At 43.1% G+C, this 20089-nt stretch overlaps 1 protein-coding gene across 3 annotated transcripts in view; it reads left to right on the top strand.

Annotated features, from left to right (window-relative positions):
• The window catches only part of LRP8 (LDL receptor related protein 8), a 174218-nt gene that overhangs the window by 87395 nt on the left and 66734 nt on the right, over positions 1 to 20089 (top strand). For all 3 annotated transcript variants that reach the window (XM_039556172.1, XM_039556171.1, XM_010408814.4), the window contains one exon: positions 18534 to 18656. In XM_039556172.1, coding sequence (XP_039412106.1) covers positions 18534 to 18656 — 123 coding nt within the window. The remainder of the gene's footprint in view (positions 1 to 18533; positions 18657 to 20089) is intronic.

Consider the following 20089-nt stretch of genomic DNA (forward strand, 5'->3'; position numbering starts at 1 on the left):
AGACTGAGAGCTGAGAAGAAAAAAGGGAAAAAATAGAGTCAGCTCTATTAGAAACAAAACTTTTTTTCACAAGGCAGGGAATAGGAGCTTTCTTACTAAAATATTGTAAATGGCTTTGCTCTATTATCTGTTAGCAGCTTCTCATCCTTGAATCATTTATTCTTTCACAAAAAAGGAACTTTGCAAGTGGGTGTTTTCTGTGCATAGGCCCCTTCCCTTCTCTAATGATTATTCTGCCAGCCCACTCCTCCCTTCCACCCCTCTCCCAACAGAGAGCCAAGGGCAGAGGGTGGTCAGTTTGTGTGTTACTTGCTTCTGCAGGACACAGGAATGATTCTGTCCATCAGAAGGGAAATGCTGGCCAGTGGCTGTCATTCTAAAGATCAGGACTGTTAAATATATAGCTGTTTGGAGAAACATCTGCCTTCTAAATTCCATGGCTGCATTTTTCCCATGTTTAATGTTGGTTGGGTTTTTTTGTTTGCTTTTTGGGATGCTGGTGGTTGTTTTTAGACATTTGTACTTATTAATAATTCATTTCATGTTAATTTCCACATGCATGTCCAGGGTGATACCTGTTAGGTGATTATCTGTCCTGGGACTGGATGCTATTGACTTGGGAATGGGTTTAACTTCATATTCACTGTTTTGCTTATTCTTTTGCCTATAACAGCTAAAGAAAAGTGAACAACATCAAAGCCAGTGTGCAGTTATTCCCCCATCCCTCCCCAGTGCAGGTGGACTGTTCCTTCTGTGTTCCTTCACCAGTTCCCTTTCATTTCCTAGAGGCAACTAATGGAAAAAAAATGCACACACAGCAAATGGAAAAATGATACCATTGAGAGAAGATACTGGGATTGAAGTTCCCTATGCCAAGGACTGTAGGACAGAGTCATTAGAACAACATCATTTCTAACAGTAGTAATTTGAGGTTCTTTGCTTCTTTAGGCTTCCTGAGGGCTTGGGGTCTTTTTATTCCTATCTTCTGCTTTTGGAAAGACAAACAGTTGGTGATGGATGAGGTGAACCAGATCTCACAACTTCTCCTTAAGGCCTGTTCACTGTAGCTGTCACATGGTAAGGGATAGTGAAGAACTTTTTATGCCCTTCTTATTTTTCTTTTCAGAATGAAGATTTTAATTGATTCTGTTAAGTCTCACCATTATTTGCCAGTTTGATGGGTTTGTACATCAATTCTGATCAGTACTGAAGTTGATCATGTTCTTGCCACTGGCGTACAAGCAGGGGCAATCCCAACTCTCTATCCCACTTCCAGGGGGTTAAAAGTGCCTTTGGTTTGTGCATGTGCAGCGTCTTCCTCCCAAGGTGTGAAGCAGGATGTCCTGGAAAAATCCTGCCTTCTCCCATCTCAAAACTATCAGAGCAGGATGTGGCCTTTAGGGAATGGCTGGTGAGCAGGGAGGGTTTTTAATGCACAGGCATGAAGAGAGCTCTCTTGATTTTTGTAAATAAGCTCTTCTGGGATTTCATCAGTTGCTTCCAGCTGGGCAAGGAAAGGTCTAATAACAGGAGGTTGTATCCCACATCATCTTCTGTGGAATGATCAATGTCTGAAGTGATTGTGGCTGCACAGAGAGTCCCACTGGGCAAATTCTCATACTCTGACAGAGGCTCCTGCCTGGCCATAGAGACTTTCCAACAGTTAATTCTACCTGGCAGGAGAAAGAGATTTTTTATTTACAAGCTGGTAGGATGGACTTTACTGTAGCAAAAGAAAAGACGGAATAAAGTGGTCAGGGTCATGTTGCCTTGCTTTTGGCTCTGTGCAGTTGAGCTGTTGCACTTGATACCTTAATCAGTAAATCCTCTTGTAGCCAAGCACTTGATAAAGTGTCACTGTAAGAGGGGAAAATAAAGGGGTGTGAACATTTCAGCAACTTCCAAGCAGCCATGTGAGTTATGGACAGCAGGACTTCCCTGCTGGCTTTCATTTGTGGGGGAGATCTGCAAAGCTGCCTGAGGGTCCAGACCTCCTGCCAGGGATCTTTCGAGAGTCTTGCTGGAGGAATATGGATCCTAATAAATAATTTTTAACAAATAACAGCTTAAGTGGCTGTTAATGCTGTGGTAGCTGAGTGACTTATTTCACTTGCTGTCGTTCTCATTGCCCCACTGCTTGCTCTTGAGGGATCTGGTTTAGGGTGCTCCCCCCAAAATGCAGGGCTTTGGGGGTTTTTTTTGTTACAGTGTGCATGAAGATAGGACAGCTGGAGAGGAAAGAGTTTGGCTGGAACACTCCTGGCTCTTGCCAGGTGAAGTTACCTCCTGATGGAAGCATAAAATCAAGGGCACCCTGAAGGTCTCCTCCTGAAGAACTGGCTCTGAGTGTCCTGGTTGTAAAGTGTTTGGGACTTTCCACTAAAAATGTTCTGAAAGGATAAAAAAACTACTGTGTGTTACTCAGCTGTAATAGGGACTGCAGCTTTTGGTCTTTCCCACCCCTCCCTCGTTCTCAGGTTTCAGTCTCTGAGTTTGTCATGGGTCTTAAAATTCTTATTTCTGTTGCCCAAGTCCTTATAGTTACTCTTGCTGAAGCTATTTGCTAATGTAACTTTCCAGGGCAGTAATGTAGCTGCTGCTGTGCTTGGTTTATCAGCGTTTTTTTCAAAACAATTTGTGCATCCAGAGTGTTTCTTTAACACTGAGTTTTAAAACTGCCTCACACATCAATGCCAAAGGCAAAAGAAGGTATATTTCTTTCTTTTCTTCCTTCTTTTTCCTTTTTTTTATGCAGCTGTTGGAAATAAAGAAATTGCAATGCACAGCTCCAGGGTTGTTTATAACCAGTGTCTCTTGGCACCCAAAGCTGCCTGGCTTTCTTACATGTAAAGTTTTGCCCCAACATCGGGCCTAATTTATAGTTGATATCCAGGACAAGGAGAAGTCAAAGAAAAAGTGATGTTTCCTAGGGAATGAGAAGCCCTCGCCTGGCACTCATGAATTACAAGGCTGAACTTTTTAATGTGTCTCTCCTCCTCCTTTTGCTCGGTTTTGTTGCTGCCTCCAGTAACATTTTTCCTGACTATAGTACTATTGACTCCTGTGATAGTTTAATAGTTTCTGCTGTTTACACAGTTGTCACTTAAATTGTTGTGATTTAAATTTGCATGCAGCGTTGGTAAGTGCTCAGAGTTTACGGTGCTACCCCAAAGGTAATTTGTATTCTGGGTGCTGGAGTTGTCTTGGTAACACTGAGGTGACTGGAAACCATTTGCAGAGGGGAAGTTTGATTCTGATACTGCTCACCGGTCCCAGTCCTGGGGATCCAATCCAGGCTGGATGGTGTTTGGTGGTGACAAAACCTTCTAACTTTACCTTGTGGCCGGGGTCTTCATAGGGTCTTACCTGTGCTGCTATTTAGAGAAGACTTTGGAGGAACATCTGAAAATGCTTCCTCTACTTGTACCTTCATTTCTGACATACTGAGATGGAGGATGCTGTTCCTTCTGCTGGAGGCAGAATTCTTATCTCTGAAACTCAGTTTTCGGTTCCAATGCTACTTTTTAATTTCTGGAGGGTACTGATTAGCAGGGGCTACAGGTCACTTACTGCACTGCCAATATCTATGATGTAACAGATTCAAAAGATAAAAAAGATAATTAAAAAAAACCCCAAACCCTGTTGACTTAAAATTTTACATACAGATTAATGTTTTTAGTGGACATTGATGCTGGGGACCCAGTAAATTACTGAACTATTGCAGGTTTAGGGCTCCATACGCTAGTGGCCAGGCCTTTACAGACTCCTGTTTTGAATGGTCTGAAGCATATTGCTGATTTTTTTTTTTTTTTTTTTTTTTTTTTTTTTTTTTTTTTTTTTAATGGCTGAAAGGTGTCTGGTGTTTAATTCTGGCTGCCCTGGAGGGAAAGCATTGGTGTTTTTATCACCTACAGGGACCCAGTACAGAAAAGCAAGAAAGCATAATAAAACAGTGATCTCAGAGACGTTTTCATGGTCACTATCTCCTATAAATCCATTCATAGCTCTTCTTATGAAAATCACAATGACAAAAGACTTAATCAGGAGACAAATGTTGATGCAATGTCCTGAGTTTCTGGGTTTTCTGCAGCAAAAAATACCTCTTCTGTAGTACATTTAAATCTGGACTTAAATAATACCAGTGCAATACTGCAATACATCTTGATGAAAGAGGCTTTTAGAGCTAATCTGAATTGGTGTAGCTACAGTGACTTCAGAGCAGGCAAGCAATTTCTCACACCAGCTGAGGGCAGGGTGCACATTGGGTATTTGGAATTACAGACTGAAATCTGTGGAGCTGTTTCTGCATCATGCAAGAAATGCTTTCTGCACTTCTTGCTTTCCTTCCTTTTGTGAATGAACCACAGGAGAATAAAGCTAAAATCCACTTTTATATTGCTGGAGAAAAGCTATTAGGCTTCAATAGTGGTTCCTTTTCATAGAGTCTTCTCCTTTTTATATCTCTGGATGGTTTCCATAAGTTTTGCATAGATTAGTTGCTTGGCCTCATGGAAAAAAAAAAAAGGTAAAAAACACATGGGGCTGGGGGGGGAAGTAATAACCATTGGGAGCATTATATCTATGGATATGTTGGACTTAGGGTACTTGATCTTTCAGTAGCGTTCATGTGGGACTCCATAAACAGTAAAAAGTTCACGGTTCCATAAAAATTTATGTTCCCTTTATTCTCATAAAACACAAGTAATCACAGAACAGTTTGGGTTGAAAGAGACCTTTAAGGGTCATCTCGTCCAACCTGCTGCCATGGGCAGGCATGTCCTGTCCAACCAGACTTAGAATGTTTCCAGGTATGGGGCATTCACCACCTCTCTGGGCAATGTGTGCCAGTGTTTTGCAGTGATGTAAAAAATATCTTCTTTATATCCTTCTGTATTCCTTATATTTTACATGCTATATAAAAATTTCTTATTTTTTAGACTTGTGTCTAAGTGCACGCTCCTTTGGATGCAGCCCACGACGCATATTTGGTTTCTGGGCTGTGAGTGTGCATCTCCAGATCGTGTCCAGCCTCTCATCCACTAGTACCCCCAAGTCCCTGATAGGGCTGCTCTCAATCCTTCTCTTGGAAATCAGTTCAAAGACACAGGAGACTTAATTATGCTTGTCAATCATACTTTGTAAGGTTATGTTTTAAGATGCTTTTTTCTTGTAAAGTCACAGAATTGCTGATGAGCGTGACTGCTTAATAATGGAGTAAAAAGAGAAACTCCTTCTGGAAGCAGAGAAATCTGTCTGCAGCTGATGCTGTGGTACCAGTGACATAGGGATTGCTTATTAAACTACACTTTCTCTGGGTTTGCTTTGGGATCATTTCCGCATAGAGCACTAACGGGTGGAATGCTGCATAGGACCAAAGGCAGGATGCTCCATCTACATGGCTTTGTTGCATTTGGCTGGAAGGGGCTTGGTTTCTTCAATCAGGGGGAAACTCAATTCATCAACATCTCCTTGCACAAAGGGGGAGGGTTGTTTGTGTTTAAAGGCAGCAGGCAAATTGGTTTCTCTTTGTCTTGGCCTTCCTGTGCTATTGCCTTGCTACTCCTCCATCTCCAGCAAGAGACTCACAGGTCCTTTGTTGCCTCCTGCTCATTTCCATGGCAGCCGATCCCGGCGTGGCAGGCCCAGGCCAAACAGCACCGCGTGGATGAGCCGCAGGAAAGGAAACGGCCGAGTGTGGGAGCACAGGAGAGCAGGAGCAAGAATGGAGCCTGTCACTAGGACTGGCTGTACGTAATTGCATAAATTCCATCAAGTGCATCCCATGGTTTCAAGGCCCTGGAAGCTGTAAATAATGTGTTTTAATTAATGGGTTGCCAAGAGCTTTAAAGGAAATCAGATTGGACCGAGGGCTGCAGATTTCAGCAGCTGTGGTGGCCGGAGCGTTCTAACGGTTTGACTAACTGCTGGTTGTTCATTTTATTTTAATTAAATGACTTGCAGAGCTGAAAGCTCCTGCCATCCTCACCTGGGTGCTGTTGAAATCCATGAGGTATGGAGCTGGGGAACTGGGCAGAACTGGTTGCCAACAGCAGCAGAGAGATTTTGTCTGAAGACTGTGCAGGGCTGTTAACTTCAAAGTCATGCAAACCACAGCATTTCCTGTATTGTGTTTCTTTGTGTGATCCTTGTGGTTTGGGTTTTACATTTTCTGTGTGTCCAGTGTGATTGGTGGTGACCAAGAAGCCTCTCATTTCTACCCTGTGTTAGCTGAGCTTTAGGGCTGGCAGCGAGAAAGGAGCAGTTGCTCTTTGCAAACGTGTAAAGTCCTGCGGAGTGATGTGTGCTGTACATGTGATTCATGTAGCATTTGGTAACACACTGAGCTGCAGAAAGGAGCAGAACGAGCAGTGTAAGGGCCACTGAAGGGGAGTTTTTAATGCCTTTTCCTGTCGGTATCTCCCAGCACAACCAGGGTCAGGGACTGACTGTCTCTGCCTCATTTTCTCTCAGTGTGCACTGAGGTTAATGGTGCTACCCTGCGGCGTGGGGATGTGGTGGAGAGGAGGTGTCACAGATGGAGCTATGCCAGTAGAAGTGGGAGCACAGGGGTACCTCAGATGGATAGATAAAAGAGGATTGTCAATCCCTGGTGGGGTCCAGCTTACCAACAATCTGCCTGCTGCTCCCCCGACCTTGGATCACAGCAACTGGAGAGTAAGGGGAAATGTGCCCACTAAAAATGTTGACATGGTTCCACCATCTGCTTCTACTGTATTAACTTTCCTGACTAATTGCATGTGTGATGCTGTGCCACATGGTAGCTTTGTTCTTTACATCTAAAAACAAAGCTTCTTTGTGTTTCCTGTGGACCTTTGAACCACACTTCCCATTGAAGGCCCTGTCAGCGTGACACAGTAGCTGTTGATGTCTTCTTGCCTTGATGATTAGAGAGCTCCGAATAAGTGATCTTGGTCATACTTGTTAATAGGTTAAAGGCTATGGTTGCAGGCATCATAATTTCCGTGTTGTGCCTATTCAATTCCCATCCCCAGGGTACAAGTATTTAATATTGCAATGCACAAAAGCATTTGACAACACACGGTGATGGGTGAAGAGGTTCACGCTTGAATGGGGGTGCTGCGTGACCGATGGCCAACTCTTAACCTGAGCACTTGCCTTAATGCAATGCAGGAGCCCATCCGCTCGTGCTTCCTGGCAGAATATTAACAGACATTTGTTTGGCGCTGTTCCGCCGCAACAGACTTGGATCAGAGGATGAACCTGCTGTTCAGTCTGAAACGATGCTGGCTTTGGAGACAGGCTTGAAAATGCTTTTGTGTGTGATCCCTTACAATTCCCAGGGCTCTGATTCAGTGTCTTAAAAAGCAAGATTCCTGGCAAATTAGTCATTGGATGCAATTAATGTCTTCTTTATGGAGCAGCTAACAGAGCTGTAGAAAAGGTGTCTTCACAGGTGCACACACAGGGACATCTGTGGCACTGGTCTGTCTGAAGATCATTAACAACCAGGGTCTATTGTTTTTTTAAATTACCTTGGACATTCCCAATGTGTTGCTGCCCAGTTAATTCACTTTTAAGTTCTTTTACCATAGCTATTGGTGTGATGTAAGAATGCTTTCAGTAGTGTTTGTTACAGCATAAGGGATTTCTGGTGTTTTGTTTTTGTGGCAATCCAGTTGTTACTTTCCATTTTCCATTTCTATTTTTGGTGTCTGAATGAGTTCCATACTTCAAGACTATGAATGTAGGTCCAGAAAGGGGAACTTTCTAAAATAACCCTAGGAAAAAATTTTTACTTCTAAAGTGCCATCATTTTGTTAATAACAAAGTAAGTGGAAAAAGGGAACAAAGCTGAAAACACTAGATTTAAGTCTTTAGAAAAATCTGTCCCTTTTATGGTTATTGACTCTTCATTCTTCCAAGACACTTCAGTGGGTATTTTAATTGTAGTATTTTAGCCTCCCAGAAAATAAACCATGGCACATGGGGGTTTTTTCTTAACTCTAAGAGCGTTTCTTGCATGCTTTACTCTGCAACTTATTGATTAAAGTAGGAACAGAAGAGAAAGAGGAAACATCGATCCAACATTAAGCAACTGGACCATGTGTAAATTGACATAAAATGCAGTGCTGCTTCTAATAAAAAATGCATAAATGCAGCAGAACCAAGCAAAATAACAGCTTCATTCCTCTTGCTGTTGGCTGCCAAACAGAATGCTCAGGTGTGTTGTTGCACATGTAATTCCCTAATTCCTAATTGGGAGCACAAACCCTCGTCGCCTTTCCCTCCTGTCCACCCACATGGATTTGTGCATTGAACCAGCATACCTCCCTCCTCAGGCATCTCAGGTCTGTTACACTTCATGTGTCCCTTCTCCCTATTTCCTACCTACACAAGGCATCCTTTTGCCACTGCATGGATTGAGTCTTCAAGTCTCTGATTTAAGCCGTTGATCCTGACTCTTGACAAGCCTTTGCTTTTTTCCTTTTTTCCCCGCTATGTTTTCCTAGAATTGGGAGCTTTGCAATGACTTCTGTCACGTTTCCAGCGTGTCCTTAGATTTGGGTAATTTTTATGACAGGTCAGAGATACCCGTGCTGTTAGTAATTACCACATTTTTGGAAACATAATGCTCGTGCATAGGAATGTCCTGCACGTGTGTTTCACCGTGCTTGCAAACACAGAGCCTGCAGGTGTAAATATTAGGTTACTGGTTTCCCACACAGTTGTAAGGAACAGTATGCAGCCTGGACCCAGGCCAAGTTCCGCAAAACTGGGCTTAAACGGTGTCTGTTTCTCTTTGGCTGTTTTTAAAGCTGATTTGTAGAGGAAGTGACTTTGCCTGCAGTTCTGGGGACCCCCAGTGTGTAGTGGTGCTGCTCTGCTCTCAGTGGCAAAGGTGGCTGCTGAAATTGCTGCTGCTTCCCCGCAGATTTTTGTGCTCCCACAGCCCATGTCAGCCAAGTGACCAGAGCCACAAAGCTCACACAGCTGTGCCAGGGCAGACCCTACCAGAGCAGTGACAAATGTGCAGCCAGGGGCTGAGGCTTGCCAGAAATGCCTGATGCTGATTTGAAACCCAGATCATGCAGCTCCAGTGAAAGCATGACAGGGAGTTCATCATACCTGGCTCTGCACAGGATTTAGGGCCCCTGGGTTTACCTCCTGCGTGCAAACTTGGTGTGAAGTTCTGCTGGAGGTGCCATGTTTTGCTGTGGTGCACTTTAACCTCACAGTGTGTACACTAAATTCAAACAGCAAGAACTTAAATGCTGTGTCCAAGCTGTGAAAGGCAAATTCTGCACCTGTAAACCCCAGTGTTGTTATGTTTCAATGTGACAGCATGGGCCAGGTAAGAAAAAGTGGTGCTTCAGGCTTCAGAGGTATTCTTTGCTATCCTCTCCACTGGTCTTTGAGATTTTCTTACCGCCATCTATGAAAAAGGAATCATAGTTAAAAACATCAAGTAGAGCAGAGAGCACTGACTATATAGGGAGGCCTTCATTTTCCTTATATCTCACTCGGTAAAAGAATCTGCGTTCACATGTCTTTGTCTCTTTTCTCTATCTGTGCTCACGTGCCTTAGTCTCGTTTCTCTCATTTTCTGAATAACTGAAGGCAATTTTATCCATCAATTATGGCTGTTCTCTTTCCCTGGTACCTGTGTGCTAAGCTATGGGCATATGTGTAGGTGGGAACCAAAATTGCTCCATCAACTCAACCACTTCTGCTTTTCTGTCTTACTATATTTGCTCTCAGTCTGTTTTGTCCTCAGGAAACCTGGCATTTGTCATCGGGGGTTTGACGCAGGGCACCAGGAACTTTTGTCATCAGGGGTTTTGACTCTTAGGCTGAGGGTTATAAAACCTGTACTGAAAATAGACATCATAGGGTGTCATAAAAACATCTGAGACCAATTTTGCACAGAGACCACTGAGACCAGTGATTATTCATGGACTTCGGTGATGTTTCATCAGGGTAGAATATGGCCCCTAGTGTTTGATTCCCAGAAATAGAAAGACAGAATAATATTAAGTGCCTCTTGAGGAATTTGTGGACGTCCTTCATTGTGAAATAACATACATGTTGTTGCCACCCCAAGAGCTTCTGTCTTGCAACAATGTCTTGCTTGTTAAAAGAAGGCAAAACAAAACCCAAAGAGACAGACAAAGCTGGCAATTCTGTCAGCAAAAGTCAGTGTGGATGAGCTTCAGTCAAAGAAATATTTAGAAACAAACTGGAAAGTCGGAGCATACCAAATCCTTTGAAAAGGTCATGACTGCAGCAATATGGAGTTCTGGAAACACGTTCAGCTTCCACAGCAGAACGATGGCTGCTCTTTTCCACACAGAGGAAATCTTGACTTGAGCGTAAGATACGGCGACCGCACCATCAAGTGTGGCAGAAAGACGTGGGCAGGCCCTTGGCTGTGCCACAGATCTGCTGCATGAGTTCTGGCATGTCATTCAATGTCTCTGTGTCCATGGACCTGCAAGGGAGGACATGCCTTGTGCACTTCTAAGTTCTCAGATCTCTTAAAGGGGGAGCAAGTTTTCTGATAGCCCGTTCATTCAGTGCTACCTTGTATAACCTTTGTTGTAAGAAAAATTCCATTTACTGAAGGTAAACCTTGTCTATGCACTTGGCAGCCTTCTTGTCACTGCTGCTGCTGGATGAGGAAGAGCCGTGGTGAGATTTTGTCAGTGGCATGTTTTGACACTGGGTGGTGGGTGGTTTTTCACACCTGCTGTGCGGTGTCACACAACAATGAGGCTGATGGGTAGCATCCAGAGGTGACTGCAGGCTGGACAGGGCTGCCAGCCTATTTCTGAGCAAAGATGGAGTGTATTTCAGATGCTGGTAGGAAAATCTGTCCCTTCCTCTCCCTTCCTCTGCAGAAGGACGTGATTTTCCAATGTACAAGTACAGTGTGGGGGAAGCTGGTTGGTTGTCTTGTGGGTTTGTTTGTTGTTTTTTAAATTCCAGAGACTTGAACATTGAGGTGATGGGGGTTCCTGGAGAATAAAAATGAGGAAATTGTCACAAAACCTGGGTTTGTACAGCTTAAAAGATGACTGATGCCTTATGAGTGGATTTTAAAAAATGCAGAAAGCTGAGGGAAGAATGGAGGGAGCAGATGTTGGAGGGAGCCTTGCCTGAAGGTGTGTGGGGCACGTTCCTCTGAAGTGAGTGAGGCAGCACTTGAGCTTTCTGCCTGGGCTGTTCCCAGCTGCGAAGCTCCCTAAGACAAAGCCCCAGAGCCCTGACTAAGCCTTCAAACTTGCAAGGAGAAGTTGTCCTGAATACCAAGCAGTAAGTTTGACAGACCTCTGATGCCCTTGAAGGAGCATGCCAGTCCAAGTGGATGTTTTTGTCCTTGATTTCTCTTCTGGGAAGAAGAGAAATTCTGCTTTTCCTGTTGGTGAAACATGGTTTGTAGGGACAAATACTGCATTCATTAAATCAGCTTGTAAATTTGGTAAAAAACAGAGCAACCTTTGAGCATACAGCCCTTCTTAAAGACTGAAATGACAACAGCAACCTCAGGACAGGCTGGGGAAAAATACTGCTCAGTTTTACCTTGATTTATGTGAGTAAATTTAGGAAGGAAGGCCTGCATTTGTTAGCTGAAGTCACTTTAATTTCATACATGAAAACAGAACGTTGTTTCATTGTTCTCCTTTTCATAGGTTTCAATTAGGTTCTGCCATTTTCCTTACATTGAATTCAATATTAAACATGAAAATGTATTTAATTCTAAATAGGAGGTTTATTTTGGTAAATGGTAATATAATATTACCATTTAAAATGCACAAAAGTTGATACCTTTGATACTAATGAAAAATCACAGGTGACATCTCTTTTTCTTCTTTTAAGGTCATTGGTTTGATTTGATTGATCTGAGGGGCTTCAGGCTCTGCAGGTGCATGTTTTGGTTGCTTGAGCAGCAGCTTCAGGCAGCCCCAGAGCCTCTGACTGGGCTTCTGTCAATGGGGCATTGTTTTCTGGGGCTGTTTCAGGGGGTCTTGGGGAGAAGTTTCTTTAGAATGTGTTTCATGTGGAGTATCAAAGGGACCATGGTCTGTGCCTGAGCACTGGCTCTTTGAGGAGATCTGATTAATCTTGCTTTATAAAAGTAATTGCCTGTTGAGATGGCAGCGTCAAAAAAAAGTGGCCAGATTCAGAGAATTGTTAAATATTCCCTTTCATTACTTCAAGGTGTCCTTAGTTGTCTGAAAATTAAAAGGATCTGATGATCCACATCCACTAGGATTTTCTGATATTTCGACTCTTGGATCTCTGTTGCCATTTTGTAGCTGCAAACCAGCACGTTCCTGGGATTCCCATGCTGAGGATTTGGCAGCAATGGCTGTGGCAGAGGTGCTGTGAGGGGTCAGGCTCCCAGCACACGGTGTTTGGATGCCTGAAGCAGAGAATTCAGCGCTGTGTGCCCACCTGCTGGGAGCAGGAAACCTCTCCGGGGGCGGGTTGTCCCACACTCCCTGTGACACTTCCTCCTTTGCAAAATCAACAGCAGGAACTGAGAGGACTCGGGCCGCAGATGTAGGTTAGGATTTTCAGATCTCCTTAAGACAACTAAGACATTCTTGGGTATAAAACCTGATCAAAGGATTGGGGATCAATAGCACAGATTCTTTTTGAAGGGCAGGGATGCTGTCAAAGTATGTGGTTAGGGCTCAGTCTCCTGCTCCAAGTGTTTTCTGAGTTAGGGAGTATATGTCGAGTTTGTGGTGAACATAACTTTGAATTAAATTTTTTTTTTAATTGTTTTCTTCTGTTACTGGGAATTTCTGTTTAGGAGTGGCATTTGCAATGTCCTGGTGGCTGTGTTTGTGATTCAGGAGCTGACTGAGGTTATCTGTCGAGTTTTGTGTAAACTCTCTTGAGCTGAATCAGGAGCACAGCCCTTACCTTTCTCTGGGAAGCAGAAAACCTCGTTGGGCCAAGGCAGTGATGGAGCTGGGATATGTTTTGCTCACTGTGAGACTGGATTGATAGAGGTCCTTAGGAGGTGCAGAGTGACCCATAATAATGATGTATTTTGTTCTGGGAGGAGCTGGCTGGTGTTCCATTACCCACTGAGCTGTGGTTGGCACCTCTCAGGGCAGACTGGTGCTGATGGGCTGTGTTTAAGCTCCTGAACTTGTGCAATGCTGCTTCTCCTCGTATGGAGCCTTGTCAGTGGCTCTGATAAGCCACTGATCAAAGTTGCCATTGAAGCTTCCCAGCATGAAATGATACCCTGTTTTATGAATTTCAGTGTTTCTGGCCCACCATCATCTCTCCATTATCATGTCCTACAGGGTGTGCTGTTTTATTGCTGCAGAAGGATCACAGCAAAACTTCCATTGTAAGCTTTTTTACTTTATTTTGTTACATTTTTACAGCAGCTTGGGTGAAACTGTTTTCTGCAAGAAGACTGAATATTGGCTGCAAATGAGAGCAGATACACAGTTTGCTGGGAAGTCTGGTGTTGATTCAGAAGTTAAAATAGGAACAGGATCTGCATAAAGGAATGGGGGTAGTGGAACAAATTAAACCACTTTTCAATGAGTTCAGTGTCTGGGGTTTTTAATCCCTAATTGCCACCTTCCCTCTGCCATAAAGCCACCTTGGGATGAGATGCAGAGTCTGGGCAGTCCTGTCTGACTGGCAGCACATGGAGCAGATCAGCCCTGTGGCCGCTTTCTGCCCTTATCTCCCTCTGTGGAGCTGTGATTTTGATTGTTCTCTATTCAGCTCCCAGTTTTATGCAACTCGTGGGATTAGACTTATTTTCCACATCTTTCCCATCTTTTGGAATTGGTGGAAGTTGGCCAACAGTTGCTGAGGGGAGAAAATGGGGAGGGGGCACAGTTTGCAGGATCTCTGTGGGTTAACACTCAGGGATGATCTCATTGGCCTGGTTTTCTGTCTGGATACGCAACCCAGAGTTTGAACAAAACCCTTTGTCTTAAAGTCCTGTGTTCAGAGCATTATTACTATATAGGGTTCATTCTCTTACGGGGAAAAATACAAGCCCTTATTTTCAAGTGTCCTTTACAGGCAAGTTGTAATAAGAAAATATGCTTTTTTTATGTGCTTTTACATTACTGCTGCTGTTGAACAGCTACATAGAACTGTTGATGATAAGAGAGGAAATATGTTCATTCTGCTTTTCAGCTGTTGGTTTGGGGAAATCGGGAGTAGCAAGAAATGAAACTATTTTAGAGTTGGGTATTGCTTAATATTACAGATGTGTAAAATAGGAATAAACAAGTCATGAATTGGAAGTTTAATCACAAGGGGCCTGGTGTCTTACAAGGAGTAACTGAAAAGATGTACCTGCCTTGAAAAGCCTCTAAAACTGAGGCAAAACTTAAGTGAGCTTAAATGAAGTGACTGAGGGCAGTGGGAGGATGTTGGGGTTTATTAGAAAAAGGAAGAAAGAATAAGTCCTGGACTTTTCTGTTAGATTCAGATATCTTGTTTGGGTTATGGTCAGGAAATTGATCTTTCAGAAGCAGGTATTTTTAGAAGTTGGAAGTCACATTTATATCATCCAGTCCCTGCTCCTAGCCAGTACAAGGCTTGTTCCTTTCAGTGTATATTTATTCCCTGAAGTCTAATTAAACATGTCCCCAGTCACTGCTTTTTTATGAATTCACTCTATAAATGTTCATGTTCTAAACCACTCTCCCTGGGTTCTCTGCTTTTAATTTGCTGCAGGGATGACCCCATAATCCTTACTTGCCGTTCAGGATAAGAGATGTGAGTAATGGAACGGAAAAGGACATTTTGGAAAATGAGAGTCCATGTTGGATTTGATGCAGTTTTATTTAAAACTCAGCATGTTAGGGTATTTTTCAGTCACTGCTGGGTAATGTTGAAATCTTCTTTCTCTCTTCCCTTGCCTTTCTTTCTGGGAGAAGAGAAGCAGGAATGACTGCATTTAACTAAGGCCTCCTTTGGAGAGCTGCCCAAGCCAGGGCTCGTTCCCTGTGGGAGCTGATCCCGTGGTCGCACAGGCACTGGTAGAGTTTCTGACAGATCTGTCCACATGCACATGTGGGAAAGGAAAAGCAGGAACTAAAGGCAAATGAGAAGCAAGAGTCAAAAGAGAGGCAGCCTCTTTGGTGTCACTGGTGCATCCGAGCAGGGGAGGAGATGAAAGGCTCTGCGCAGGCTTCGGGAGCCGTCTCTCTTCTCGTTCCAGGTATCGGTTTGCACCCTGAGGAACAGAGGCTCGGGGGTGCTGTGACTACTCACTCTTGTTTGTTTATGTTCATTTGGAAGAGACATGTGAGTAGAGCTGCCTGGGCTGCTTACGGCAAAGGAAATGGATCTCAGGGGGACAATTAATTTTGCTTGACTATTTCTGAGCCAGGTGAGACCGTAAAATGAGCCTGTGTCCTCCCCATTGTCTAAAAGGGATGTGTTTATTTATTTTACATTTTCATGCACCACTGGCAAATTATGGTGTAAGCCTCAATGAATTATTGATAGAAGGAAGGTGTATAACATGGGAGATTAATAAAAAGAGTTATCAGACTTCAAAAAGAAAAAGGAAGGAAGAGAGAGAGAGCTGATATTTTAATTAACTGCTCCCTGCCTGCATTGTGATCCCAGAGACATAAGGATTGAGTGCCAGAAGGTAAATCTGGTTGGAAATAAAGTGATTCCAGTCTGGTATTAGAGGTGAGAAATGAGACAGTGCTTCAGTATTCTCGCAGTGTGAATAATCTGAGTTGCTGTTTGCAACAGAAAGTGGAGTTATTGGAATTGAGACAGTCTGCAGAGCTCTGACCCTGTGCTGGAGGGTAATAGTAATAAAAAATAATAGCAAATAAAAGATATTATTTAAAATATAAAAAACAAAAAGAAAAAAAAATTAAAATAGCCAAAATAAATATAAGAATCACGAAAAGGTTTGAGCTCCTCCTCTCTTAATCCTGTTCCTTGAAGAGATTAGACAACTTAGATTCAAACAAAGGACCAAGCACTTTTGTATCCTGTGGGTTTATATCATGAGACTGTTGGACCTTCAGGAGGGTTTGGGGACATGATGACACTTCTGGATTCAGCCACTGCTGGTGAGTGGTTGTGCCCAGCTTCATTTTGCCGAAGGGAGGGAGCACATGGACACCTTCCAAGGGACACCCTGGGACTGGCAGTAGCGCTCTGCTGCCCCTTTTGTGAGCCCTGGCAAGGAACTGATTGTGGTGCATGAGACGGAGCAGTGGCAGGGAAGGAACAAAGCCCTCGGTGCCACCATCTGCTGGGAGCAGGTTGGCCGTGCGAAGGGAGTGCCTGTGCCACTCCTCCCTGGAGCTGGCCCCTCGCTCCTGAGCCCCCATGTCCCAAAAATAGTGTGAGACTGATGGCAAAAGGCGAGGTTTGTTTTGAGGCACAGTAGTAGTTTTGTTACTATTTGGATCTCTAGAGAGTAAGTTAAAAGACAGTTTTGCTGTGGAAAGCAAGGTATTAGGGCATTGAGAGAGCGAGTACAAAACAAAATACGTTTTAAAAACTAGGTTTCTAATGTCTCCAGCATTACACTGGTCTCTCCTTTCTGGATGAAACTGTGATTGTTTCATTTGTAGATGCCACAACCTTCCCCTAAGAGCAGAAAGCAACATTTTACCCAGTGAGCTTCCTAGCGAGCAGGAGAGTGCTCTCACGTCAGCTGTGCATGGGTGTCCTATCAGTATCAGCATTTCTGGCCATTAAATACATCAGAATCATTAAAACTTGCATCAAATACCCCAGAAGTGATGTGCAACAGCCAGTTTCACAAGCTTTGGATTTCTAAAAGGAGATATTCGGGAGAAAGTCTTTTCCCTCTGATAACAGATGTGCAAAGTCTTTGGACGATCCTTAGTATGACTGGTCTCTTGGAAAACTGTTGGTTTATATGGATTTTTTTTATCCTATATTAGTTCATAATATGTTTTTGAATGGCTGAAGAGAAAATTGAGAATAGTTCTTTTTTTTTTTTTTTTTTTTTCATTTACCAGAATCTGGTTCATTTAGCAACAGAAGGGGAGTAAATGTATGTTCTCTTTATAAAGTGCATCCTGAGAGATTGTACAGCTGCTTAGTGGTGCTTTGCAGTGTTTTCCTGCTGGATGTCTGCTCAGGGAAGCTGCATGTTTTGTGTGCTAGAAAATGAATGCTTTATTTCAGCCATGTAGGTCTCTCCACTACCTTACACAGCAATGCTCCTTGTTTCCTGTGTGGGCACGTGAGTGATATTTAACATGACTCCCTTCTTGACAGCAGCTCATGTAGGAAAACAAGAAAGGAAAGTAAAAGATCAAACCCCGGAGGCTTATTTGTTGTGTTTAATGCTTTGAAAATGTTTGCTGGAAGAAGTATTGATGTAGCAATATGTGTGCATAAGACTTGTAAGAGGGAATGGCTTGTCAAGCCCAGGTCTCACTGTGGGGGCAGCTAAGCCACGGAACAGGTTGCCCAGGGAGGTTGTGCTGGCTCCATCTTGGGGTTTTTTTCCTACCAGACTGGATAAAACACAGAACAGCCTGGTCTGACCTTAGAGCTGAGCCTGTCTTGAGCAGGAGGTTGGACGTGGTGACTTCCTGAGGTCCTTCATTACCTAAATTTTCCTGTGATCCTATTAGGTTGTTGAGCAGCTTTGCAGGGGGAAGAGACAAATCTCCCTGCCAGCACTTCCTCTGTCAGTTGATGGCTAACAAAGGTAAATAACAGTTAGCCAGAGAGCATTTCACTTCAAGGTGGTGACACTGAGCCCCAGCCCTTGCTCAGGAGTCAGCAGAAAAACCACTGAAGTCACCACTGCAAAAGCAGCGAGTGGTGGTCACATCAACATTGAGGCCTCAGCCTGAAGGGACCAAATATATGTAGAATTTTCTCTTTCTGCCGCAGTGGGAAGATGCTGACTAGAATTGCAGAGCATGTGGTGCTGCACCACTGGCACAGAGGAACAGACCAATTAACTGCTTGAGTTCATGTCTTGCATCTTTTTCAAGCCCTAGATTAATGCAAGCAAAGCAAAGAGCGTGGAGTGGTTGACATTTAATGAAATTAATGTTAGTGTTTGAAGGAGTGCTTCATGATCATCTACTGTGGTGACAGATGTACTAACAAGCCATGAATAGATGGCATAGATAGAAACATTATTATTTAGATCATAGTACTCGAAAGGTGATACTTGTTTGTCTTGCCTGTCTGTAAATCATGCAGCATGCTTTCAGTTCCATGAAGGCAGCAGCTTTTTTTAGTAAAAGCCTTAGAAAATTATTTTGAAAAATATCATCCCTGTTTTTTGAGTGGCTGGAAAAAGACATAGAAGGGTGAATCTTTGTCAAATAATGGAGGGGTAAGAGTTCTAGTGAGAAGAAACACCCATCTATGATATATGTGGGATTCCATCATGAAGAAGCTATGTTGAATGTGAAACAAATCCTGTTAGTACAGGGCAATCCATATCTTCCTTGGTGGGGTTGGGTGCAATGGAGATCTTCTGCACTGTTTATATTCATGCCAAGTACTTTCTTCTTTTCTTGCAGCAAAGAAAACTTGTGCTGAGTCAGATTTCACTTGTGACAATGGGCACTGCATCCCAGCCAGGTGGAAATGTGATGGCGAAGAAGAATGTCCTGACGGGTCAGATGAATCAGAAGCAGCATGCAGTGAGTAGCAGTGGTGTTTCTCAGACACATTCTCTTATCAAAGCACAGAGAAACTGAAGCTGTTATTCCCAGCACTTGCAGGATGATCTGTCAATTTATGCTTCTGTTAGAACAAAAATTACAAACACAAAAGATTCAGGTCATTCAAATCACACGGTTTACAAACTTTCAAATGTACCAGTTTTCCAGACTACGATACAGGCAGTGCTGTCTAGTCTGAATTTCTGTCTGCAGGGGAATTGTAAACATCTTGAGCTGTTTGTCAGGCTCATGATCAGCAGCAGTGTGAGAAGTGTCATACTCACCTGGGATCAGGCTTTTTGGAAACTCAAGATTTGGTGTTTTGCATGGTAACATATTGGGATTTATCATCTCTGTAGACAGCACTTCTGTTATTACAGAGGAGCTTTGCAATGTTATAGCATTGCTCAATCTTCATTTTTTATTTTTCCTCTGAGAACAAATGAAAAAAGCAGCAAATGAAAGATGAGCAATGTAAAATAACTAAAGCAGAGAGTAAGCATGACAGATGTTACTGCAGGTAACACCCTTTAAAAACCCGGTAAGTAAAAAGAACATTCTTGGGTTTCATGTAGTGTGTTTTATCACGTACTTTTGAGGCGGCCCATTTGTGCTCCATTGTTCTAGAACTGTGAAGGGTTGTCTGATGTTGAGTTGAAGGGAATACCAGGGATATTTTAATGAGAATACTAATATGTAGACTTTTATTTGTGTGCTTACTTACATCTGCAGGTTTGTTCTTGCCAGAGCAAGAAACTAGTACAGGCCATTCTATTGAATTTCCAGGCATGTACTTCACAAATATTCCCATGAGTCAGAAGCAGTGTTGGAGGAAGTATTTTATCAGATCTCACCAGAATGGGCTACACAGAGGACTTCAAAATCAACCATACTTTTTATTTTTAATCCTAGTACCAGTCCTACTTTCTCCCTAATTAAGGGAGATGAATGCGCTTCTCTTGCATAAAATGAATTGAATCATTTTTGCAGCCGCATACAGGCTACAGAAAAAATTACCTCAATAAATACATTAACATTTGTGCACTGTATTTGTTGGTCTTTCACCCTGCATCCTCCTTAGTTAAAAGCTGTCTCATTAATGCTACTTCTACCACCTGATTGTCTGGAGGGGGACTGAATAACTAAGCAGCTTCGTTTGCTGCAGTCTCTGCCTGCAAATCTCACGTCAGAGGCCGTAGCACAAGCTGTGGATAGGCCATGCAGCACTGAGATCCCTGATGATTTCTGTTAATCATCTTCCATTCCTTTTTTTACCCATTTCACCTTTCATTTTTTCCACCACTTATTTCATCCTCTGGGGAAATCAGCCTTAAATCTTAAATATCACAAAAGAAGCTTGACCTGAGCCTCAGATTGTTACCATACGGGACTGCTGTCCTCAGAGGAAAGTA

The sequence above is a fragment of the Corvus cornix genome, chromosome 8 (assembly GCF_000738735.6).
Source record: "Corvus cornix cornix isolate S_Up_H32 chromosome 8, ASM73873v5, whole genome shotgun sequence".
NCBI lineage: Eukaryota > Metazoa > Chordata > Aves > Passeriformes > Corvidae > Corvus > Corvus cornix.